Source organism: Hemitrygon akajei, chromosome 22 (assembly GCF_048418815.1).
Source record: "Hemitrygon akajei chromosome 22, sHemAka1.3, whole genome shotgun sequence".
Taxonomy (NCBI): domain Eukaryota; kingdom Metazoa; phylum Chordata; class Chondrichthyes; order Myliobatiformes; family Dasyatidae; genus Hemitrygon; species Hemitrygon akajei.
In genome coordinates, this window is record NC_133145.1 from 41,782,510 (window position 1) to 41,808,508 (window position 25,999).

Below are 25,999 nucleotides of genomic sequence, written 5' to 3' on the forward strand. Positions count from 1 at the left end.
CTTTCTGCCTTTAGGAACCTCACTATATTAGCCACCTGACTTTTTAAAATCTCTACCAGTCTCCCTCTGCTTTTTTTCTCAATTTATGTGAGCACTGTCACTCATCAATTCTCTGAGATATCTGCTCTGCTCAGGCTTCATATTCTTCTTCCCCATTGGGCATCAGCTTGACCCCAGAGAACACTCCCAGCCTACGATAACTTTGGCACTAATCAAACTGTCACATCAGCCGACACCAGCTAAGAATTTCCGTCAATTGCTGAAGGACCCTTTAGACTTTTCACATCAGACAACTCTTTCCCCTCACTTCACTGAAACGAGAACAACTTGTCTTTAAAGTCTTCGTACTCAGCTACATTCCACCCTTCTCTAGAAATATGGACTGCCCATGGCCCCACCTCTCCAGGTCTCCTGCGGTATTGGGCAGCGTGACTTCAGTCATGTCACTGCTACTCTGGTGGACAAACAGGACATCCTTACCAGCTGACTGGTCAAAACGCCGTTCAGTCAGCATAAACTTCCCCAATACTTCTACAGAACTCAGCAATCTGAGTAATAGTTCCTCAGGGCTTTGGATATCTACCCTGCTCAGAACACAAGCATTATTTGTGAAGAATCTCTTCCAATCGCAGCATCCCTGCAGCATCCATAATAAAGTGCCTTAATCACTTTTCCTGACACAAGTTTAACAATAGGTTTAAACACATAAACCGCTTAATCAGTCCTAAGACAGCATCCAAAATCTCTGGCGAAAGCCCCGACAAAATGTTCTCACTGAGTTTGTACAAACTTGCCTCGATAGCAAACTCCCCTGACAGCCACGTGACTCAGCAGTGTGAAGATCACTTTTCATGAACAATATACGTCAAGGGTTGGTATGATTTGTGGTTTAACCAAACAGGAATGTTGTGATGTTCCAATAAAAGAAACTGCAATTTGAGTGAATGCTGTGTAAGTACCGGCCATACACAATTATCAGTCGGCAAAAATTAACAGATCGTACACCGCAAAAAATCATAAAAAACTATATTTACTAATTTCAGCTTTATCAAGCAGTTCCTAAGAGAAAGAAAAGAAGAAAATAAAAGGGCCCATTAGAGTTAAACCAGTGAATATGTGGAAATAACGTTGGGGTTCATACTGGAGTCATCTTTAACTCATGCACTAGACACACAGTCTGTGTCAAAGCACCCACCACGTCTCAAAGAAACTCTCTTTCTCTCTCTCAAGAGAATTGGCCTTCTTCCTTGGAGCCATTCATCTCACAAAGCACTTTGTGCAACAGGTTTCTCCTTCCAAGGGCATTCTGCACCATCTTCCGTACTGTCCTACTCAAAAAAAAAACCAGTGGAATGAGACTGTCACCAAACTCACTCCGCCCTGCTTTCTCCCAATCCCACCACCCTGACTGGCTGACACAACACTCCTAAGTTGAACAACGTGGTGTCTTATCTCGCCGAAACCAAAACAATCTACCAGCAGGACACACCACTTTAACGGAAAACTGCTAAAATGCAATACCTACTGCATAGAAGTAGAAATCTTAACCAGGGCATTACAAGAGCAACTCAAATAGTTGTATCAATGCATAGAGTAGACAGAGATCTGTTGAGGTAGTAGAAGGTCTACTACCTCAACACAGAAGGTCTTAGACAGATTAGGAGACTGGGTAAAGAAGAGGCAGATGGAATTGTTATGAGTGCTGAACAGACCTGATGGAAATGGGGTCCAGAGCTACCCTTCCCCCCCCCCCACCCCAGGGAACTATGATGCTAATGAGAGAGAGAGATGCAGAACGGAGGTAAAGGACATCTGCTACAGATAAGAGAGAGAGACATTTGATTTATGTATTATGGCTTCTTCACTGGATTGTTTACCTTTCGCTGCAAGGATGTTACTTTGCTCGTAAACATTCCTAAGGAGACAGCAGGAGTGGCCTGATTTGATGGACATGGTCATTTTGAGTTGATGAATGGCTGATACCCCGTCAGTGGGGATAAAAGACAGGTGTGGAGGGGACACCCATCAGACACACCAGTGGACACTGACCGAGTGTTGTGCACCCACAGGAAGGTGGGGGCTTCGAGGACTGAATCAGGAGATCGGTCAACAAAGCTCACAGTGTTACAGCAGGGCCGGTGGGGACTTGTGTGTGTGTCCACTCACGCCAGAGTGACAAGTCCACCACAGAAGAACGGTCTAGCCGAGGACAGAGGGGTCATAACTGAATGACCACAACGGTACGACGGAATCAGAATACAACAGAAGGTTTGCTGGCTGCAGCTGCTCAATCTCTTGCTCACTCTCTCTCTCTCTCCAACAACTTACAATACAACAACCGCAACTACCTCAGCACGCATGAACTGAACTCAACTCTATATTCTCTTACGACAATGTCCCTAGACATTGATAGAGCTTGTTTATTACTATTGATTATTATTCCTACACTTCCATGTTTATTATTGCTAACCTGTTTTATATGTATATTTGCGTTTTTGATACTGTATTGTGTAGTTTACTAATAAACACCTTTAGTTTTCGGTACCACCAGACTCCAATGGATTCTTCTATTTCTGCTGGTCTGTAAACCCAGTTACGGGGTACGTAACAGAATTGAATGTTGGGAAGTGTACGATCTTGCACTTTGGTAGAAGATATAGAGCATAGACTATTTTTGAAATGGGGAGCAAATTCAGAAATGAGAGGTGCAAAGTAACTTGGGAGTTCTCATGCAGGATTCCCTAAAGGTTATCTTGAAGGCTAATTTGGTGTTGAGAAATAGAAATGCACTGCTAGCATTCATTTCAAGAGCACTCAGATACAAAAACAAGAAGCTAATGGTGCGGGTTTATAAGTCATTGGTCAGATCGCAGTTGGAGTAGTGTGAGCAGTTTTGGGCCTTTTATTTAAAAAGGGATGTACTACCACTGGAGAGGGTCCAAATAAGATTCATTAGAATGATACCACCAACAAAAGGGTTAAATTATGAAGAATGTTTGATGGCTCTGGGCCTGTACTCGCTACAGCTTAGAATAATGAGAGAGGGATCCAATTGAAAGCCTTTATTTAATAGAGTGGATGTGGAGAGGATTTTTCCAATAGTGGGGGAGTCTAGGACCAGAGGGCACAACCTCAGAATACAAGTCATCATTTTAGAACAGAGATGCAGAAGAGGTTTTTAGCTAGAAGGAATGAACCTGTGGAATCCAGATGGCTGTGCAAGTTTATGGGTTCTTGATTAGTAAGGGTGTCCAGAGTTACAGGGAGAAGTCCGGAGAACGGGATTGAAAGGGAAAGTCAGCCATGATCGAGTGATGGATTAGACTCGATGGGCCAAATTATCTAATTCTGTCTCTCTCTCTTATCCAGCCCTTTATTTTCACTGTTGTGATTGTAAATGATTAATTCCTTTACCTGGGAAAACATCCTCCCTGCATCGATCATTTCAACGAGGTTAGCTTTCATTCACTTAACTCTAAAAGGAACGTGCTCAGTCTATTCAATTATTCCTTCCAAGGCAGACTTTCAGAAACCAATTGGTTAAATATTTTCTCCACTTGGTTCTTTTTAGCTAATGAAACAAAAATTTTACACAATACCTACCGAGGCTTATACATTTGCAGTAAAACATCTTCTAGCAAATAAGGCTAATGCATACTAATTGTTTTTCTCCACCTGTAGTTTTGGGGAACAAGCCAGGAGATTGTGTGTGTTGGGGGTTTTGGGGAATAAGGGGGTTGATGGTGGTATTGGGGAACAAATGAGTGATTGGTGAGTGAGGTGAGTTGGTGAACAAGTTGAGAAGTTGGTGGAGTGGTTGGGGACAAGCTGGGGTGGGTTGTTGAGGGCTGTTCATGAACATTAGGGCGATTGGAGTCTCCTCTCGGCAGCCCATGGAGTAAGACGCATGTTGGCGCTACTCCTTCCTTTTACAACTTACTTTCCACTGCTAGTTTTGTTTAAACTTTGAAGATTTATCACTCTTATGAAAGATTTACGATTTAATTACGATGGCTGGAACCCAAACTGGAATTGAATTAAGCGGAGGCAAAATTGTTTCTGAAACTGAACAAACAAAGGAGGCAGAGGAAGTCTCTACTTCAGAAAGAATGTTTTCTTTGATGCAAGATATTAACACCAAGATCGGAATGGTGGACACTAAGATTGATGAACTGATGAATGCTAATGAAAAGCTTGAAAAACATGTCTCTGCTGTCTTTGAGGAATCTGGAATTTCAATGCCAGATGTTTAAAAAGGACACTAATAGAATTGGAAGACAACAGTAGACAATGAATCAAGTGATTAAAGAACAAGAATTAAAGATCTCTACTATGGAAAAGAAAATTGTTGAGGTTTCTTCGGAATTATTAAGAATTAAGAAGAAAATGATTGATCTGGAAAGCGGAAGTCGTAGGATGAATTTACACATACTGGGTTTGTCTGAAAACATGGAAACCGGTGAGCCACTAAAGTTTTTTATGAATATTGTTACGATATGGCAACAATGAATATACTGTCAGGGGTCACCCTGGTTGGAAAAGAGGTCCAGAAGAGACCCTATGAACTGTGCCGCTATTAAGAGGGAGAGAGGGAGGCATCTAGCGCAATGAGAGAGACAGAAACTGCTCGAAAGATTGATTGTTATGGTTCTCTACCAGCGTGTTTACCTTTTCCCCAAGGACTTGCCTGCTTGTAGAGTTCCTGCAGAAAGCACAGGGCGGAGCAGGTTGATGGACAGCTGGTATCCAACATGTGGAGATAAAAAGCAGATCCGCTGTTACACAGGGAGGCACACCGAGACACATTACGAGACATGCAGTGTGGACACTGAATGAGCTTTGTTGCACCCACAGGAAGGTGAGGGGTTTTTGGAGGATTGATTCAGGGAAATCGATCAGTGGCTCTCAGTGTGAAAAGGTGCGACCGATGAGGAATTATTTGTGTGTCCACCCTCGCCTGGGTGATAATTCCACCACTGAAGAATGGTCGTACGTATTATGGTCATAGTCGGTGACCACAACGGGATTTCAGAAGACAACGGGAAGATCGACGGCAACAGCTCACCTCTCACCTCTCTCTCCCCAACGTTACTGAAGTAACTACGTCGAACTGAACTGAACTCTCTTCAACACATTGTAAGACTGTATCCATTTACCTCTAGGTTTGAAAGAGCCTAGTTGTGTTCCTAATTTCCACACACGCACATATATATATCTATATCATTGCTAACCTGTTTGATATATTTGCATTTTATATTACTGTATTGCTTAGTTACTAATAAATATTATTAGTTCATAGTGATACCAGACTCCAAAGTGTTTTCTATTTCTGCTGGTTCTTTAACCTGGTCACGGGGTATGTGACAATATAATTGAGACAAATTTTTTATAACAAATAAAACATTTATTAAACACTGCTCAAAAAAAACCCCAAAAGTAAACGAACAACTAACTTAACTGGAAGTGGACTGCTTTACGGCAGCTCGAACAGTTCCTAAAACGAGAAATGCAAACTCAGTTCTTTAAAGTAGTAGATGCAAAAGTTCAAACGATTTACACAGTCAGTTAGGAGAGACTTTCCTTGAAGTAATAAATTCTCTTTCGTGACATTACTGCTCCAGCCAAAGTAAGCCTTGCCCGAAGGATTTACGATGAAGGAAATTTTGTCCTCTAAGCCCTTTATTATTTGACATTGCTTTAGAACCCTTGGCTATAGCTATTTGTGAATCACCCAATATTTTAGGTATTACCCGTGGGGAGACGACGTATAAGGTATCATTATATGCGGATGACTTGTTATTATATATATCTGACCCTGAAAGATCTATTCCTGCTATTTCTTCTTTGCTTGCTCAATTTAGTAATTTTTCTGATTATAAATTGAATTTTAATAAGAGTGAACTATTTCCATTAAATATGCATGTTTCAATTTATAATCATGTACCATATAGAATTGTTACAGATTATTTTATTTATTTAGGTATTAAAATTACTAAAAAACATAAAGATTTATTTAAAACTAATTTTCTACCTTTAATAGATCAAATTAAGCAACTTGCTAATAGGTGGTCTCCACTATCTTTGTCTTTGGTAGGCAGAGTTAACCTAAATACTACCTAAATTTTTATACTTATTTCAAGCATTACCAATTTTTATTCCTAAATCTTTTTTTGATATGGTTGATTCTAAAATATCTTCGTATTTGTGGCAGAACAAAAATCCTAGACTAGGCAAAAAATATTTACAGAAGCCTAAGAAGGAGGGCGGCTTGGCTCTACCAAACTTAAGATTTTACTATTGGGCAGTTAATATACGGTATTTGATATTTTGGACACAAGAATCAACTACAGTTGCTGGCCCACAATGGGTAAATTTGGAATGTAAATCTGTGCAAGATTTCTCATTGATCTCAATCTTAGGATCTTCACTTCCTTTTTCGTTACTCAAAATGAATAAACAGATAACTAATCCCATAGTCAAGTATACATTATGAATCTGGTTTCAATTTCGTAAATTTTTTGGCTTGAATAAGTTTATGCTGTCAAGTCCTATAATATCTAACTACTTCTTCCGGCCATCATCTATAGATCAAGCTTTTCTTTTATGGAAAACAAAAGGTATAACATGTTTTCGAGATCTGTTTTTGGATGATAACATTATGTCCTTTGAACAGCTATCTAATAAATATAATTTATCTAAAACCCATTTTTTTAGATATTTGCAAGTTAGAAATTTTCTGTATAATGAATTAAAGTCTTTTTCAAAAGAATGTCCATTGGACATTACAGAAAGAATTTTAGCTCTCAACCCATGTCAAAATGGTTTAGTAGCTATTATTTACAATATGATTATGAATGTACAGCCAGATGTATCAGAAAAAATTAAGAAGGAATGGCAGGAAGAATTGCATTGTCCTATATCTACTGAGCAATGGGAAAATTTTTTATCATTGGTAAACTCATCCTCTATTTGTGCTAAACATGCTCTAATACAATTTAAGGTTGTACATAGAGCTCACATGTCTAAAGATAAACTTGCTCAATTTTATTCTTATGTTAATTCAACCTGTGATAGATGTCATTCTGATGTTGCTTCATTGACTCATATGTTTTGGTCTTGTCCTTGTTTACAAAACTATTGGAAAGATATTTTTAATATTATTTCAAGAGTTTTAAATATTAATTTCCAACCACATCCTTTTACCGCAATATTCGGTTTACCAATGATAGATAATAAGCGATTATCCGCTTCATCCCAACGAATGATTGCATTTGTTACATTAATGGCTAGAAGATCTATTTTACTGAATTGGAAAGAAATTAACCCTCCAACTGTATTTCAGTGGTTTTCTCAAACTATTTCCTGTTTGAGTTTAGAAAAAATTAGAAGTGTGGTTTTTGATTCTTCAGTTAAATTTGAGGAAACTTGGAGACCATTTATTCAACATTTTCATATGAATTAAATGGTCTGATCCAGAACCTTATTGTTACTACCCTTAATTGTGTGGATGGAGGTTCGGAGTTATCGGCACTACTGTATGTATCTAACATTATGCAATTGCCCATGTTGGTTAGTTTTTTTTTATTAGTTTTTTTTTTAAGTTCTCTTTTAGTTTTTTTGGGTTTTTTTTCTTTTTTCTCTTTTTCTTAATTCCTTTACATTAATACTATGAGTTTGGGAGGCCTTATATATTGATTATTACATATCTGATTGCTTATTTAAACTATTAATTGTGTACTCTCAAATGTTTTGTACTCATATTTCACTTATGTTTTTCTTAAAATTAATAAAAAGATTTGAAAAGAAAGAAAGGAAATAAAACAGCTTGAAGGCACTGACCTTTCCTTGGCGAAACCTTGCTCCAGTCCTTTCTGCTCTTTAGCGCGACTATCTTGGATTGCAGGTTACTAATTCCTTCCGAATGAGGATCAAATAAAGTTGAACCTGTTTCACTGCCAACAACACCAACTTTTCTCGATCCTTCAAGTTTTCCGAACTTTGATAATTCTTCACTCTCCAACCGGACTTTAATTGGCAGCGATTTTCAGAACTGTCGGCACAACAATTCTTACAGTAGAAATTAAAACTCCACTTTTAAAACGAAACAGTGTCATAAAATCAAATACGCAGCAGAACAGAGTCACTGATGAATTAAACCACAAACTGACCTACATCACAGCGATGCATGCTCCTTTTATACCCTGTTGAAAGAGGCTATCACATGACCCCTCACTGGCAGGAAAATTACATCACTCCACCATCACAAGACCATTACATCATGTGCAGCGGAGCCTCAATTACATCACGGTCATGTGACAGTCACAAGCTACCCACGGGTACGTAACAATATGTTATACTCACTTTTTAGTGTGTTACGCCTGTGCCCAACTCTGAGGGGTTGAAGGGTCCCAAAGTAGCCCCCTCCTTTTTGAGAATCGCAAGATCGCTATTAATTCAGGTCAGGAGACCCATTGTTTAAGCTTATTCCTGCCCCACTGAACTCATGTCTGCAAACGTCACTCTGTTTATTCCCCTCCCCTCATTTCAGTCCCTCCCTCCCCTTTCTTGACCATTTCCAACACCTCCCTCCCCTTTCTTGTCCATTTCTGACAACTCCCTCCCCTTTCTTGATCTTTCAGTCTCTTTCTCTGGAGACTGCTTATCTACCGATATCTACTATAAGCCTACAGACTCTCACGGCTACTTGGACTATTCCTCTTCCCACCCTGTCTCTTGCAAAAAATTGCCATACCCTTCTTGCAATTCCTCCACCTCCACCACATCTGTTCTCAGGATGAGGCATTTCATTCCAGGATGAAGGAGATGTCTTCCTTTTTTAAAGAAAGGTGCTTCCCTTCCTCCGGCTAACGAAGTGGTGCAGAGCCAACAACCTGTCTCTGAATGTGAACAAAACAAAAGAGATGGTTGACTTCAGGAGGGCACGGAGCGACCACTCCCCGCTGAACATCGATGGCTCCTCGGTAGAGATCGTAAAGAGCACCAAATTTCTTGGTGTTCACCTGACGGAGAATCTCACCTGGTCCCTCAACACCAGCTCCATAGCAAAGAAAGCCCAGCAGCGTCTCTACTTTCTGCGAAGGCTGAGGAAAGTCCATCTCCCACCCCCCATCCTCACCATATTATACAGGGGTTGTATTGAGAGCATCCTGAGCAGCTGCATCACTGCCTGGTTCGGAAATTGCACCATCTCGGATCACAAGACCCTGCAGCGGATAGTGAGGTCAGCTGAGAAGATCATCGGGGTCTCCCTTCCTGCCATCACGAACATTTACACTACATGCTGCATCTGCAAAGCAAACAGCATTATGAAGGACCTCATGCACCCCTCATACAATCTCTTCTCCCTCCTGCTGTCTGGGAAAAGGCTCCGAAGCATTCAGGCTCTCACGACCAGACTATATAACAGTTTCTTCCCCCAAGCTATCAGACTCCTCAATACCCGAAGCCTGGACTGACACCTTGCCCTATTGTCCTGTTTATTATTTATTGTAATGCCTGCACTGTTTTTGTGCACTTTAAGCAGTCCTGTGTAGGTCTGTAGTCTAGTGTAGCTTTCTCTGTGTTGTTTTTTTTACATAGTTCAGTCTAGTTTTTGTACTGTGTCATGTAACACCATGGTCCTGAAAAACGTTGTCTCATTTTTACTACGTACTGTACCAGCAGTTATTATGGTCAAAATGACAATAAAAGTGACTTGAATTGACATGACTTAAGTGCTGGACCCAGGACAGGTCCTCCAAAATAACACTGGTGCATTTAAAGTTGCTAATCCTCCTTTAGGACTGGTTCATGGACCTCTGGTTTCCTCCTCCTGAAGTCAATAATCAGCTCCTGGGTCTTGCTGACATTGACTAAGAGGTTGTTGTAGGACCATTCAACTAGACTTTCAGTCTCCTTCCTATATGTAAATTACATATATGCCATCATATACAACCCTGGGATTCATTTTCTTGTGGGCATACAGATGTGGACGAAATTTTGTTACTAGCTAGATACTAAGGGGTTAAAGAGCTTTTCTCACAGCAGCCTTAAACTGATCCTGGAGGGCTACTAAATGACTAACTAGCCCGAAAAGGAGTAATCAAAGCATTGTGGCGACCCACTTCCCAGCTCACTCGAACCGGCTCACAAAGCGGCGCGCGCCGGCACTGAGGCAGGTCCCGACGAGGGCGCCAAGCCTGCTTCACCCGCAAGGGGTAAAGCCCGCGCGCAGGACGGGACTGTGAATGCCCGGGGAGGGCGGGATCAGGAAGGCTTTAAAGCGAGGTTGCGAAGTTTGAATAAATCGCTTTTTTGCAACTGCAGCTCACCGACTCCGTGTCGTTATTTCAGCGCTGCGTGTAGCACACCGCTACAATTGGTGGCCCCGACGGCCCAAACGATATTTGGACCGGAGATGAACGACGCCGCATCTGTTCATGCGGTTTCGTTAAAACTGCCAAGCTTCTGGACGCTGCGACCTCACCTATGGTTCCAGCAAGCAGAAGCCCAATGCCACGTTCGGCAGATAACCTCAGAGGACACACGTTACTACTACGTGGTGAGCTCCCTCGACCAGGAGACAGCCGCTCAGGTTGAGGAGTTCACACAGTCACCCCTGGAGGACGGCAAATACACAGAATTCAAAGCCTTGCTCATAAGGACTTTCGGACTATCATGGTGTGAGCGAGCTGCCCGCTTACTGCATCTGGATGGTTTGGGAGACAGGCTGCCATCGGCTTTGATGAACGAGGTGTTCTCCCTGGCCGGAGGTCACAAGCCCTGCCTCATGTTTGAGCAGGCATTCCTGGAGCAGCTGCCCGAGGACATACGCCTGCTGCTGTCTGACGCGGATTTCAGCGACCCCCGGAAGGTGGCAGCCTGGGCGGACTTGCTGTGGAAAGCCAAGAAGGTGAGTGGGGCGTCCATCGCACAGATCACCAGGCCACGCTCCCAGCAGCAAACCAGACCAGGCCCGGCCACAGAGCCCGCTAACCCCAGAGGCAGGGGTGAGGAGATCAACGAACAATGGTGCTTCTACCACCAGCGGTGGGGCGCAGAAGCCCGCCGCTGTAGCCCGCCCTGCCAGTTCCCGGGAAACGCCAGGGCCAGCCGCTGCTGATGGCTACGGCGGCTGGCCATCGGGATAGCCTCCTGTATGTGTGGGACAAGCAGCCGGGACGCCGCTTTTTGGTCGACACCGGAGCCGAGATCAGCATCTTACCTCCGACGAGTTACGACACCCGCAACAGAGTACAGGGTCCCACCCTGAGGGCAGCGAACGGCAGCACAGTACGGACCTACAGCACCCGTACGGTGTGGCTACAGTTCGGCTCCAGCCGGTTCATGTGGGACTTCACACTGGTCGCCTTAGCCCAACCACTCCTGGGAGCGTATTTTTTGCAGGCTCACAGCCTACTGGTCGACCTGCCAAGGAAGAGACTGATCCACACCGAGACTTTTCAAACGTTCTCCCTGGGTGAAGCCCAGTTGCTGGCCCCACACCTAGACTCCATCACGCTGTCCGACAATGACTTCACCAGAGTCCTGGCAGATTTCCCATCGGTTCTGGCACTGCAGTTCACGGCAGCCATGCCCAGACACAGCGTACAGCACCACATCCCGACACAAGGACCGCCCCTCCACACCCGTGCTCGAAGGCTTCCCCTGGACAAGCTCCGACTGGCGAAGGAGGAGTTCGAGAGGATGGAGGAATTGGGGGTCATACGACGGACCGACAGCCCATGGGCCTCCCCCCTGCACATGGTGCCCAAAGCAACAGGGGGCCGGAGACCATGCGGCGACTACCGCAGGCTGAACGAGGCTACAACACCGGACCGCTACCTTGTGCTGCACATTCAGGACTTTGCAGCAAACCTGCACGGCACACGGATCTTCTCCAAGGTGGACCTCTTCCGGGGATACCATCAAATCCTGATGCATCTGGACGACGTCCCCAAAACGGCACTCATCACCCCTTTCGGCCTTTTCAAGTTCTTCCGCATGCCATTCGGCCTAAAGAATGCCGCACAGACGTTTCAGCGGTTAATGGGCGCGGTGGGACACGACCTGGACTTCGCTTTCATCTATTTGGATGACATCCTCATAGCCAACAGCAGTCGTCAGGAGCATCTGTCCCACCTGCGTCAACTCTTCGCCAGACTGAGTGAATACAGCCTAACAATCAACCCGGCCAAATGCCAGTTCGGGCTCGACACCATCGACTTCCTGGTCCACAGGATTGCTAAAGACGGGGCAATCCCTCTGCCCGCTAAGGTAGACGTGGTCGGCCATTTCCCCCGACCCAACACAATCAAAGGCCTTCAGGAATTCATGGGTATGGTGAATTTCTACCACCGCTTCCTCCCTTCAGCTGCCCGAATCATGCGCCCCCTGTTTGCCCTGATGTTGGGTAAGGGCAAGGACATTACCTAGGACGAGGAGTCCGCCGCTGCTTTCATTAAAACCAAAGAAGCCTTGGCAAACGCCGCGATGCTAGTGCACCCCAGAACGGACGTCCCTACCGCCCTCACAGTGGATGCATCTAACACGGCAGTCGGTGGAGTGCTGGAGCAACTCATCGAGGGTCGCTGGCAACCCCTGGCATTTTTCAGCAAACACCTACGACCACCCGAGCTCAAATGCAGTGCTTTCGACCAGGAACTGTTGGCGCTATACCTGGCAATCCGGCATTTCAGGTACTTCTTAGAAGGTAGGCCCTTCACCGCGTTCACAGACCACAAACCGCTTACCTTTGCGTTCACGAAAGCATCTGACCCCTGGTCCTCCCGCCAGCAGCGACATCTGTCCTACATTTCCAAATACACGACGGATGTCCGGCATGTCTCGGGAAAGGACAATGTCGTGGCTGACGCCCTCTCCCACCCTATCATCCAAGCCCTGTCCCAGGGGGTAGACTATGAAGCACTGGCGGAGGCACAGCAGGCTGACGAGGAGATCCCTAGATACGGGACTGCAGTCTCCGGTTTGCAGCTCCAGGACCTCCCCGTAGGCCCAGGTGAGAGGACCCTATTCTGTGACGTCACCACCGGCCAACCCCGCCCCATCTTTCTGGCAGCCTGGCGGCAGCGCATTTTCAACTCCATTCACAACTTAGCGCACCCCTCCATCAGGACAACCGTCCGGATGGTAGCCAGCAGGTTCGTTTGGCACGGACTCCGCAAGCAGGTCAGTGAATGGGCCAGAACGTGCCTGCACTGCCAAACTGCCAAGGTGCAGCGGCACTCCAAAGCTCTGCCGCAGCAGTTCCACCCCACCCACCGGCGTTTCGACCACATTCATGTGGATATCGTGGGCCCCCTGCCAGTGTCGTGAGGAGCGCGGCACCTCCTGACTATCGTGGACCGATTCACAAGATGCCCAGAGGCGGTCCCGCTCACCGACACCACCTCCGAATCTTGCGCCCGAGCACTGATTGCCAACTGGGTATCTCGTTTTGGTGTACCGGCCCACATTACCTCCGACAGAGGCGCCCAGTTCACCTCCAGCCTGTGGTCAGCTATGGCCAGCCTTTTGGGGACACACATGCACCACACTACTGCCTACCAACCACAGTCGAACGGACTAGTGGAGCGTTTCCACCGTCACCTGAAGTCAGCTCTCATGACCCGCCTCAAAGGGCCTAACTGGGTGGACGAGCTCCCCTGGGTCCTGCTTGGAATCTGCACAGCGCCCAAAGAGGATCTGCACACTTTGTCGGCCGAGTTGGTGTACAGCGCACTCCTGGTCGTCCCAGGAGAGTTCATACTGGCCCCAAGGGGGCAAGAGGAAGAACCCGCAGCAGTCCTGGACAGACTACGCGAGAGGCTCGGTGACCTGGCCCTCATACCCACTTCACAGCATGGGCAGAACCCGACCTGCGTACCCAAAGACTTGCAGAACTGTAAGTTCGTTTTTGTATGACGGGGCGGACATCGGGCACCGCTACAGCGGCCCTACGAGGGGCTGTTTACAGTGATCAGAAACAACGGGTCCACATTCGTGCTGGACATTGGGGGGAAGAGGAGGTTTTCACGGTGGACCGACTCAAACCGGCCCATGTGGACTTGGCGCAGCCGGTCGAGATTCCGGCACCGCGGCGCAGAGGCAGACCCAGACTGTGGACATTGGGGGGTGTATTGCCGGTTCTGGGGGGGGGGGGGGGTTATGTGGCGACCCACTTTCCAGCGCACTCGAACCAGCTCACAAAGTGGCGCGCACCGGCATTGAGGCCGGTCCCAAAGAGGGCGCCAAGCCTGCTTCACCAGCAAGGGGAAAAGCCCGCACGCGGGACGGGACTGTGAATACACGCCCCCTACAGCATTCCCACCCGGGGAGGGCGGGATCAGGAAAGCTTTAAAGCGAGGCCGCGAAGTTTGAATAAATCTCTTTTGCAACTGCACCTCACCAACTCCGTGTCATCAACTGCTACAGCATAATCACATGATGTTCTGCTTTTCTTTAGTGCAATTGTCCTTGCTTCAAGGCTGTGGGCAGAAGTTGCCTTTGAATAGATAAGAAAATAGTAACCCAATCATCTTGTTTTTCTGTATTGTGCTAAAACAAGATTATTGAGTAAAGGAATTCTCTGTTTGTATGCTATATTTCACAATCCTGCTGATACACAATGTCTATATAATGAGAAAAGTCACTGTACTCAGGAGAGTCTCACGAACTCCGCTTTTAGGAGGGTGGGCCCTCCATGATGCACATCGTGTTATAATAAAGCCTTTCTAAGGCGTTCTCCCTTCGTGTCTGAGTAATACTTTTTCCGCAACAATCGATTAATCACCACCTTTGATTCAGCAGATTGTGAGCAAATGTGAATATGGCATTATGAATTGTAGAGCAAGTGGAGCAGGGGCCTGAGCATACAGCTTCATGGTGCAGCTCTGCTGACAAAGATTGTGGTTTATATATCCCTGTTCATGGTGAAACTCCCATTTTAAATTTTGTGTTTGTACTAAAACATTTTAAAATCCTTGCATCATTCCAAGTTTTGTTATCTATCTTACTTCTAGTATTTCCATTCTTTTGGAGAGATTTTCTGCCTCTGACTGGTGTTGGGTGGGAGGAGAAGACATTTTGAATGGACACTTTAGACTATACTTTGGCTACAGATATTGCTTCCAGGAGATTGAGAACCAAACTTTTCCAAAGCTAAATTTTGTTTGTGTTGCAGGTATCGGTAGAGCCACTGCAAAGGCCCTACTGGCATGTGGTGCAGAAGTTATTGCAGTAACCAGGACACAATCTGATTTGGACAGCCTTGTTCAGGAGGTAAGGTGATGAAATTGATAGCATAGGGTTTCTTTTGACCATCTGTTGTGAACAATTTCTGAATCCTGGTGAAGGGATTGCACTTCAGGCAGCATAAACGGAGGGAAATGGAGAGACAGCACTTTGAGTGTGGAATAGATGGAGTTTTGACCTGAAACATCGACTACGCATTTCCTTCCATAGATGCTACTTGATCCACTGAGTTCCACCAGCATCTTTGCTGTTTCCTGTTTCTCTTGTCTCTCACTACTTTGAAATCATTGGAGAGTAAAATTGCGTTTAACTTAAAGCAAAATTCTTAATATGCTGTGGATCTGAAATAATTAAAATAATAGTCTGTATGATGCAGAGGTGTCCTGTGCTGTGAGCAGCACTTGGCTGTGGATAGTGTTACGCCTGTGCCCAACTCTGAGGGGCCGAGGGGTGCAGAGTAGCCCCCTCCTTTTTGAGAATCGCAAGATCGCTATTAATTCAGGTCAGGAGACCCAGGAAATGAGAGAGAGACATTTGGAATGTCTTGGCCCCTCGACGATACAAAGCTACGGGAAACGGCCATTGTCTCTTGGAGACGGAATTGTGTATTGAGTACTGTGCTTCGTGGAAGCCCTCAGGCAACGTGGGCTGGTTGGGGGATGGCATCATTCCACCCTGATTGACATCTGAGACCCCGTGAGTGGGGATAAAAGAGGGTCTGTGGGAACAGCCCCTCAGACGCACCAGAAGAAACGCTAGAAATCCTGTAACAGCGAAATAGCGAAAGCCGGTGGAACGTCCACGTGCGTCCTTTTCCATTTGCCTCGGAATTGGTGGGCCTTGCCACGGAAGAACGGCTTTAGCTAAACAAAGGAGAAATCAGCCCCAACGACTCTCGAAGGAATGACATCATAAAAGGAATAGGCAAGTTTAAACTCTCTCTCTCCAACCAAAAATCTGCAGCTTGAATGAACTTGAGTGACTTTTATATTTCCATCGGACAATACATTATCCCCTAGACAACGATAGAGTTATTTCTTACTGATTATTATTATACCCGCGCTTTTAGCTTTAGTATTGACGACGTATATTATCTGTATGTTTGCATCGATGTTATTTTTGTGTATTTTTATCAATAAATACTGTTTAAAAATAGTACCATCAGGCTTCAACGGACCTCTCTATCTTTGCTGGTAAGTGACCCAGTTACGGGGTACGTAACAATTGGGGTTCTCGTCTCAGGATTTGACACCAAATTGGGAGGCCAGTGAATCGGGCTTGTAAGTCCAAACTTGGATCTGGTTACACGGGTAGCCAGACGGGAAACCAGCAAAGATGGACATGGGTGAATTTATAGAAAACCCGACTCTGGAGGCGCTAGAGGCGGCTACCAAATCAGACTTGATAAATATGGCGAAGGGGTTAAACCTCGCAGAGGTGAGGTTGTCAATGAAAAAGCGGGAGGTGCGAAGGGCCATAACTCAGTATTATATTGAGAAGAATGTTTTGCAGCTGAGGTATTGGAAAATATCCCTGAAAAGGTACCAGCTAGTGGGACGGCTCAGTTAGAGTTGGAGAAATTAAGGTTGGAACATGAAATTAAATTAAAGCAGATGGAAGCAGCTGAGAAGGAGAAAGACAGAGCTGAGAAAGAAAAGGAAAGAGCCGACAAACAAAGGGAGCAGGTGCTCCAGCTAAAGGGGTTAGAGGTGAAAAAAGAGCAGGACCGAGCTGAGAAGCAAAGAGAGCATGAAATTCAGTTAAAACAGCTGGAAGCAGCTGATAAAGAAAAGGAAAGAGCCGAGAAGGAGAGGGAGGCAGAGAAACAGAGGAAACATGACTTGGAGATGGAGAAGTTAAGGCAAGAGTGAGGAGCTCAAGGGTCAGACCGAGAGGAGCGGTTTAATGTTAGTCGGGAGTTGAGGTTAGTACCTCCGTTCGAGGAGACGGATGTTGATAGTTATTTCTTGCTTTTTGAAAAGGTGGCAGTGAATCAGAAGTGGCCCAAAGAGCAGTGGGTGGCGTTGTTACAAAGTGTGTTAAAAGGGAAGGCACAATGGGCATATGCGGCGTTGTCCATGGAGGAGGGAGAAGCGGAGAATTATGCCGAAGTAAAGGAGGCCATTCTCCGGATTTACAAATTGGTACCTGAGGCGTATAGACAAAAGTTCAGAAATTTAAAGAAAGGGTGGAATCAGACGTATACCGAGTTTGCCTATGAGAAGGTTGTGCTCTTGGACCGTTGGTGCACAGCAGAAATAGTGGGAGAGGATTTTTGGCATCTCAGGGAGTTAATTCTGATTGAGGAATTTAGAAGTGGTGTTTCGGAGGATATCCGGACATATTTGAATGAGAAGCCGAATAAGTCCATCTCTGAATTTGCTAGGTTCGCAGATGAATATGCAAATATACCCATAAGACAAAGTTTTCCTCAAATAAAAGTTACCAGAGAGACCGTGGGAACGATAGAGAAAGCCCGCCGGCTGAGGCAGAGGTCCCGCCGGGAGCTAGTGGTAAGATTGAGGAGAGGCAAGATGGAAAGGGATTTCCGGGCTTGACCTGTTTTAATTGTGGAAAGGGGGGACATATTGCATCTAGGTGCTTTGCTCTGAGGAAGGAGACAGGAAAAGGGAAAGCAGCAGTCCCTATCGGATGTGCCGTGGTAATCAGTAAATCGACAAGAGATCTCCGGGTAGACAGAGTACGAGAAGGGTCTGAGACTTGTATGTCAAACGGAACTGTGTCTGTGAGAGAGGGAGATCCACCGGTTCCCGTGCGGATCTGGAGAGACACGGGCGCTGAACTGTCATTGATTAGCAGTAAGGTACTAAATTTTGGTTGCAAGACGGGAATGGTAGCTGTGAAAGGAATAGGAAAAGGGATGGAAATGGTGCCCTTGCATAGGGTCATTATGAATTGTGAGCTAGTCTCTGGACCAGTTGAAATGGGGGTGCGATCAGAATTCCCGAGAACTGACACAGACGTCCTTCTGGGTAATGATTTAGCCGGTGGTAAGGTTTGGTCAGCAATGATGCTGACGTGACCGCCTGTGAGTGTTGAGGCCCCGCCCCTAGATTCAAAGATCTATCTCGCATGCGCAATCACTCGCAGCCTGTCGAGAAAGGCAGCTGAGAACGAGAGCAGTTTAAATCCGGCCGGTATTGAGTTGGCCGAGACGTTTTTACCGACCCTGTACCACGAGGGTTTAGAGGGTGGTGAAACTAAGAGTAGTAAAGTGAAAGAGAGTAAGGGAGAGGAGGTAGACCTGCCCTTAGCGAGGAGAAAAGTTCTAGAGGCACGAAATAAAGATGAGAAACAGATAAAGCTGTTAAAAGGTCCAGGGTTGGACATGGATGATCTGTCTGGTTTGGCAGAACTGTTTGAAGAAGTGGAAACTTCTAAAGGTGTTCCCGATAATGAAATGAGGGCAGTCCTAGATGAAAAGGGTACCCTTACCTTGAAGAAGTCTGCTGGGTTGGCAGATGAGGTTGTTTCAGCCCGCGGGGTTGAGTTTACTCCAGAAGGGAGTTGCCCAGAGAGTAGCTGGGAGGATCAGGGGAATTTAGAATTTGGACCGGGTACGGGTATTGAAAGCCTGGAAGAGGCAAATGTCCCGTTTGAGTGTGTCCAAGATGTGGATGCACGTGGTACTGAACCTAGTAATGGAGCTCAGAAAAAGTCTGAGGTATTTGATTCAGTTGAAAAGGAATGCAATCCTTGTGGGTCAGATGGACTTGGTTCAGTGAAAAAAGGGTTAACCTTGGTAATAGTGGGAAGTGAGCGTTCCCAGGTATTTGTGCTCGAAGGTGTGGTAAAAGTCAGTGAGGAGCTCAAAGGTGGTGGGGTGAATATTATTATTGAAGGAAAAGGGGACTGTGTAGTTCCCAAATTGAATGAAGAAAATTTAAAGGCTGGACTGATATCAGAAGCAGCAACCAGGCTACAGAGACAATGGCTCGGTACCACCAAGCCTGTGACTCAATTACTGGTTGAGTTGGAAGGTAAAGGGGCCCCACCCACTATTGTTATTCCAGAGTGTGGTGTAAAAAGGCAGAATTTGAAATGCTGTTTGAGCAAAGTGTTTAAACTGAAAACTAATAGCCTGAAGGGTCCTGAAGAGAAAACTAGCAACTGGCGTAAAATTATCGAATTGGGTGGAAATTGGGGAAATGGTCTAAGTCTGGAACACATTGTTGATAAAATAACTCCTATGAAAGGAGCAGACGAAAGCCTATTTCACCAGGGTGCACAAGCTCCCCACCTGGGAATTAACCGGAAAAGAGGCGAGGGTTAATGGGGACGCCATTTTTTTTTAATAGCAGAAGCCGGTTTTACGGGATTTTGACAAAGCATGTGAATAATAAAGACAACCCCATGGAAGCCTGCCTGTTAAGTTTGAAAGTAACATAAAGATTAGTATTTGCATGAACTTTTGTAGTATACCCGTAAGCTAAGATCACAACTCTTTAGTTTTTGTTTGCTAAAGAAAAATAAGAACTAAAAATAGGTGGTTATTAAATTGAAGTCTGATGCTACAAGACTTTAGTAAGGTACCAGATGTTAAGATATTAAAGGAAGTGAAAATGTAATTGTTAACTGTTTGGATGCGGAATTGAATGTATAACTGTATTGCTCTGTAGTGAAAGAAAAAAACCTTTTGTATTGTGTTGGATTCTAAAATCCTGTAAGACTCTGTATTACTTCATTTTTACCGATGGTAAAAACGCGTTGAAGAAAGGGGATGTTACGCCTGTGCCCCAACTCTGAGGGGCCGAGGGGTGCAGAGTAGCCCCCTCCTTTTTGAGAATCGCAAGATCGCTATTAATTCAGGTCAGGAGACCCAGGAAATGAGAGAGAGACGTTTGGAATGTCTTGGCCCCTCGACGATACAAAGCTACAGGAAACGGCCATTGTCTCTTGGAGACGGAATTGTGTATTGAGTACTGTGCTTCATGGACGCCCTCAGGCAATGTGGGCTGGTTGGGGGATGGCATCATTCCACCCTGATTGACATCTGAGACCCCGTGAGTGGGGATAAAAGAGGGTCTGTGGGAACAGCCCCTCAGATGCACCAGAAGAAACGCTAGAAATCCTGTAACAGCGAAATAGCGAAAGCCGGTGGAACGTCCACGTGCGTCCTTTTCCATTTGCCTCGGAATTGGTGGGCCTTGCCACGGAAGAACGGCTTTAGCTAACACAAAGGAGAAATCAGCCCCAACGACTCGAAGGATTGACATCATAAAAGGAATGGGCAAGTTTAAACTCCATCTCTCTCTCCAACCAAAAGTTGCAGCATGAATGAACTTGAGTGACTTTTATATTTCCATCGGACAATACATTATCCCCTAGACAACGATAGAGTTATTTCTTATTGATTATTATTATACCCGCGCTTTTAGATTTAGTATTGATGACGTATATTATCTGTATGGTTGCATTGATATCATTTTTGTGTATTTTTATCAATAAACTGTTAAAAATAGTACCATCAGGCTTCAATGGACCTCTCTATCTTTGCTGGTAAGTGACCCAGTTACGGGGGTACATAACAATAGAGTAACCTAATGTTCAGTTCTAATCTCCCAATGTAGCGTTTGAGAGCTGACATTGAAATGCAGGACCTTGAGGCCCTCACCCCCCCCCCCCCCCCCCACTGCCATCCTACTGGCTAATGTACAGTGTCAGGAAATTAAAATTGAAGACCTCAGAGAAAGTCTGCAGTACCAGAGGGACATCAGGGACTGTTGTGTACTCCACTTCACAGAGACATGTTCATCCCCACACTGGGCACAGGACTGTGTGGCCCAGACAGTGGCATCAGGTAAAGGCAAAACCAGTGCCATTCCCTTCACAATAACTTACAGTGGTGGACAGGTGTTGCATTCTGTCTCCTGCTTCTCCAACTTGAGGCATCTGGTAGTCAAGTGTCATCCATTCCATCTGTTGAGGGAGTTCTCCACTGTCATCCTTGTAGCTGTATAGACGTCAAGCTGCCATTGTGATCAGCAGTTACAGGACAGCACACTGTGATCCCTTCCTGATCATCACGGGGCCAGCTTGAAGAAGTTTCCAACAAAATATCGCCAACAAGTTATCTACAGGTCGAGAGGAGTCCACACTCTCTATCACTGTTACACTTCCATCAAGAACACTTGCTGTGCTATTGCAAAGCTGTTCTACTCCCAGCAAAAAGGCAGACACTGAAAATATTGTCAAGAGAGGCAGAGGAGCATTTTCAGGATTGTTTTGAATTGATGGACTGGACTATATTCAGGGATTAATGCAACACACACAAAAAGCTGCAGGAACTCAGCAGGCCAGGCAGTATCTATGGAAAAGAGTACAGTCGATGTTTCAGGCCAAGACCCTTACGATTTGGAGAACTGGATTATGCACATCTGTACTCATGCTCCAGATGTGTGGTAGAGAGCATCCTAACATGCTGCATCAATGCATGTTATGGAAACTGCACTGCAGCAGACTGGAAGGCTCTGCAATAGATATTCAAAACTGTTAACACATCACTGGCACCAACCTACCCACCATCAAGGGCGTATATACAGAAAGGCGCTGGAAAAGTGTCAGTACCATCATGATGGATCTATGGGAATATATGTGTAACACTGAGGTCTTTATGAATTTACAGCTTCCATAAAATGTAATGTGACAAAATGGAATCTGTGTGATCCCAGAGTGCTTTGCTGCTTTGTTGAAGTATTTGGATGAAAGGCTTATAAGAAGGAGACATGTGTTTTATGGCAGGGAGTATTTTTACAACAGAGGAAAACAGGACATAGCTGCTGTGGGAGTTGGGTGGGTGGTTAGATGCCTCAAAGACAAATGTGACTTATTTAAGATGGATCAGATATGAAAGGAATGTAGTTAAGGATGAACTATTGGACTCTGTAATTGTATAACAATGATCTGTTTTGAGCTATAAGATTGAAACTACCTACCAATGACTTGATGTACGGAGGTAGACTTTCCCATGCAAGTAATGAACACGCATATAATTTGATCCACTCTGAGTTTGACTTAGTTAGTTATTGTATATTAGAAGACCTAGCTGAACGGTACATGACAGATCCCACCCACCCTGCTCATGGATTGTTTGTCCCACTCCCTTCAGGGAAGAGGCTATGCAATATCAAGACTAGGGCCACGAGACTTTAAAACAGTTACTTGCCCCAAGCAGTAAGGCTGATTGACACTTTGTCCCACTAACCTACACCTCCACACCCCCATCCACCACCGCTTTATCATTTCCTGTCTACTTTATCACCCTCTGTGCTTTGTGTCCCTTTTTGACAAAAAAATCTATCTACCTATTGACTTCTTTGGTCTTTCAGTGCCCTGATATGTTGACAATCTATGTGGACTTGGGTAACTGGGAAGCCACAGAAAATGCACTGAAAGATGTAGGTCCGGTAGATCTTTTGGTGAACAATGCTGGAGTTCTCATTAGGGAACCATTCCTGGAAGTTACCCAGGAAGCATTTGATAAGTGAGTGACAATATCTTTAAAGCATAAATCTGATTAAGCATTAATTACTCTCACTTGTATGGTTGAAAAGTCATATTTATTTTCCCTTGCAGGTAAATAAAAACTGGAGTTGAGAGCTTTGTCTAAAGTGTTTTTGTGAGTTTCAACGAGGTTGGAGAAAGCAAACTGCACTGTTGTTCAACAATCACTGAAGTTTTAGCTTGTATTTTGTAAAATATTTATTTTAAGAATGATCTGCAGAACATTACATTTTTAAAAGCATTGTTTTTTTTTCACCTAGCAAAAAGGAGGAAGTTAGAGCAAGGAAAGCCAGTGGGAGATGTGAGGCAACAAAGCCAGTGTATATTAGCTTGACTGAAGAAAGTTGGGGAATTGTGGTTTGTTGGGAGGAATACATGTTTGAATATAGAAAGATTTTTTTTTTGCTTGAGGCTTGTTGCTTTTTTATCTCCGTTGCTGCCTCCTAATCCAGCGACCTTTCCCCTCCTTATGTGGCAGTGGGCATCTAAACATCACACCAAATGCAGATCACAGCAGTGGGAGGAGCGCGTGACACATTCAACGTGATGATCAAGGCAGAATAACAACAATGTGAATGCTCAGCGGTGATTATGGTGTTGGGTATCTGGGGGAACAAGTGCTGGCAGGCAGGCATTAGAAGTTTAGCAAGAGTTGGTGCAAGGGGATCCAAAGGTTACGTCGTGGAGGAGTCATTGGTTTGAGTGTTATCCCATGGAACTGCTCTGTTTGAACAACCAGTGCATCATTCTCCACAACCCGCCATCTTCAACGGGTCCCCATTCTCCACTTTCCACAGGGATTGCTCTTTCCATAATTCCCTTGTCCATTTGTCCCTCCTCACTATTCTCCCTCCTGGCTCTTATCCTGCAAGCAGAGGAAATGCTATACATGACCTTTCATCTCCTCCAATCAGGACCTCTAACAGTCCTTCCAGGTGAGACAACACCTCACCAGTGAATCTGTTGGGATCATATACTGTGTCTGGAGCTCCCAGTGCTGCTGCTTCTACATGGCGAGACCCAACTTAGACTGAGGATCACTTTGACCAGCACTTCCGCTCCATCGCCAATAAGCAGGATTCCCTGCTGGTCACTCACTTTATTTCCAGTCCCATTTCGAAATGTTCTTCTACTATGATGAAGCCGCTCTCAGGTTGGAGGATCAACACCGCAAATTCCATCTAGGTAGGTTCCAAACTGACGCCATGGCCGTCATTGTCTCCAATTTCTGGTAATTTCCCCCCCTCATCCTTCAATTCACCACCGTGCCCCCCCCCCCCATATCTTTTCTCATCTGTTTATCACCCCTCCGGCAGGAGACCTGTGTGTCATCAGGGGAGTCGATATATCTACGGCTGTGTGCCTGGAAACCCAGGATCTTTGAGATCTTCAGGCACAGAGCTAAAAAAGCGCAACACAACGGACGTTTAACTTTGTAAACCAGCGAGTTGTTTGATATGTCTCCCCGCTCACTGGGAAAATGGAGACACCTCCTTCTCCCTTATTAGGGAGAGAAAGAGAGAGAGAGAGAGCGAGCCTGTGGTATGTCGTTTAGCAAAAGCATTTCAGGATGTATAATGTATACATTTCTGACATTGAATTATACCTTTGAACCCTGTTGCCTCTCCTCCTTCCCTTTCTCCCATGATCCACATTCCTTTCCTATCAGATACCTTCTTCTTAAACCCTTAACTTTTTCTACCTATCACCTCCCAGCTTCTTATTTCAACCCCTCCCCCACCTGCCTGACTTCTCCTATCACCTATTACCTTCAAGGTTGCACTCCTTTAACTCCCCGACATTCTGATTCTGGCGACTTCCCCCTCCCTTTGATGAATGGCCCCGGCCCCGTTAACTTCATTCATTATTTTGATAGTGAATGCTCTTTTTCTTATTTTTCAGGATGTTTAATGTTAATGTGAAAGCTGTGTTTCATGTTTCACAGGTAAGAGCACCACTGGACCGGTGATATACGGTAGTCATTTGTTAGATCTTTGCTGTTGCTCCTTTCTGCGCCTTGTGGTGCATTGGGCAGCAACCTTTGCCGTTTCTTTAGCATTTTTGTCTGTTTCTACGAGGTCGAGTTGCTAGCCTGTGTACAATGGCAATCATTTCCACGTTAGCAAACTCAGCCTTCACGCCGGCCAGTTGTGGAAATGTGGTGCTCGATCCCATGTTTCCACTAGTGGAAAGTGTGGACTTGGTGAGATTTAGGACTTTGCCCAGTGGGTGAGTGAATTCATATGTGGTGCATGCACTAGAGTCATTGTGAGGATAGAGGACAACAACCCAGTGTACTTTGCGTCCACAAGCCAACGATTCCTAAGATCTACTATCAGTCCTTTGGCGCACAGGAAATCTATACTGAGCTTAGGTCTAGCAACTTTAGCCAAGACAAATTCTCATGTGTTAGAGTCATCCTCTGAAGCAGAGCACCGTTCAACATGTTCCATAAGTCCAGATCCTGTTGCTGTTGGTGGCCTCCAGTGAGGGTTGGTCAGTCTCTGGCAGCTCACTCACTGTGTCCCTGTAAAGGGGTCCATTGCAAACGATAGATAACCCTGGCAGCCGGAACCTACAGAGTTCACAGATCCCTGATACATTGGCAATATTGAAGCTGCAGGCAGGCAGCACTCCTTGGCATTCATGGCAAAAACAGAGACCCAGATTCAGAGCTGCGGGCGTGAGTCTGCCGACAGGGTTTATTGAGCCAGGGAAAGGAGGGGGAACAACGCACCTCCGTCTGGCTGCGTGTGGATGATCAGCCATTTTAGCAAGCTCCCTATAGTCCTTCATGGGTGTATTAGTGAGGGTTGTGCGAACTTGATCGGGCATTTGTTGCATAAAGATTTCTTTAAAAAATAAAACAAGGATGGTGATTGCCCAGGAGAGATGGCATGTGGTCCATTAGCTGAAGCCAGACAAGGAGAGCAACTGCTAGGTGTGCTCAGACTCAGACCTGGCTGTCCATAAATCTGTAACAGCTGAGTTTTCAGACTGACATATTTATCACGTGCCAGGTGGGTCTTCTAGTAGACTCACCACACCAGCTGCAGCACTTACCAAAGCCAAGATGTAGTAAAATTTGGCATTGTCTACAGTGATTTCTTGCAGTGTGAACTGGGCCTCCACCTGTGTAAGCACGTGCTAGCATGCTGCTCTCAAAACTCTTTGACAGTTTGAAATCATTTGCGTTGGTCCACATGTCAAGTAACTCCAAAAC

General features: G+C 45.3%; 1 protein-coding gene across 1 annotated transcript in view; it reads left to right on the forward strand.

Moving 5' to 3' along the window:
* The first annotated feature begins 4,290 nt into the window (after positions 1-4,290).
* The window catches only part of LOC140714966 (L-xylulose reductase-like), a 33,139-nt gene continuing 11,430 nt past the window's right edge, over positions 4,291-25,999 (forward strand). The window contains exons 1-4 of the mRNA XM_073026671.1: positions 4,291-4,459; positions 15,182-15,279; positions 22,602-22,756; positions 24,679-24,721. Coding sequence (XP_072882772.1) covers positions 4,291-4,459; positions 15,182-15,279; positions 22,602-22,756; positions 24,679-24,721 — 465 coding nt within the window. The remainder of the gene's footprint in view (positions 4,460-15,181; positions 15,280-22,601; positions 22,757-24,678; positions 24,722-25,999) is intronic.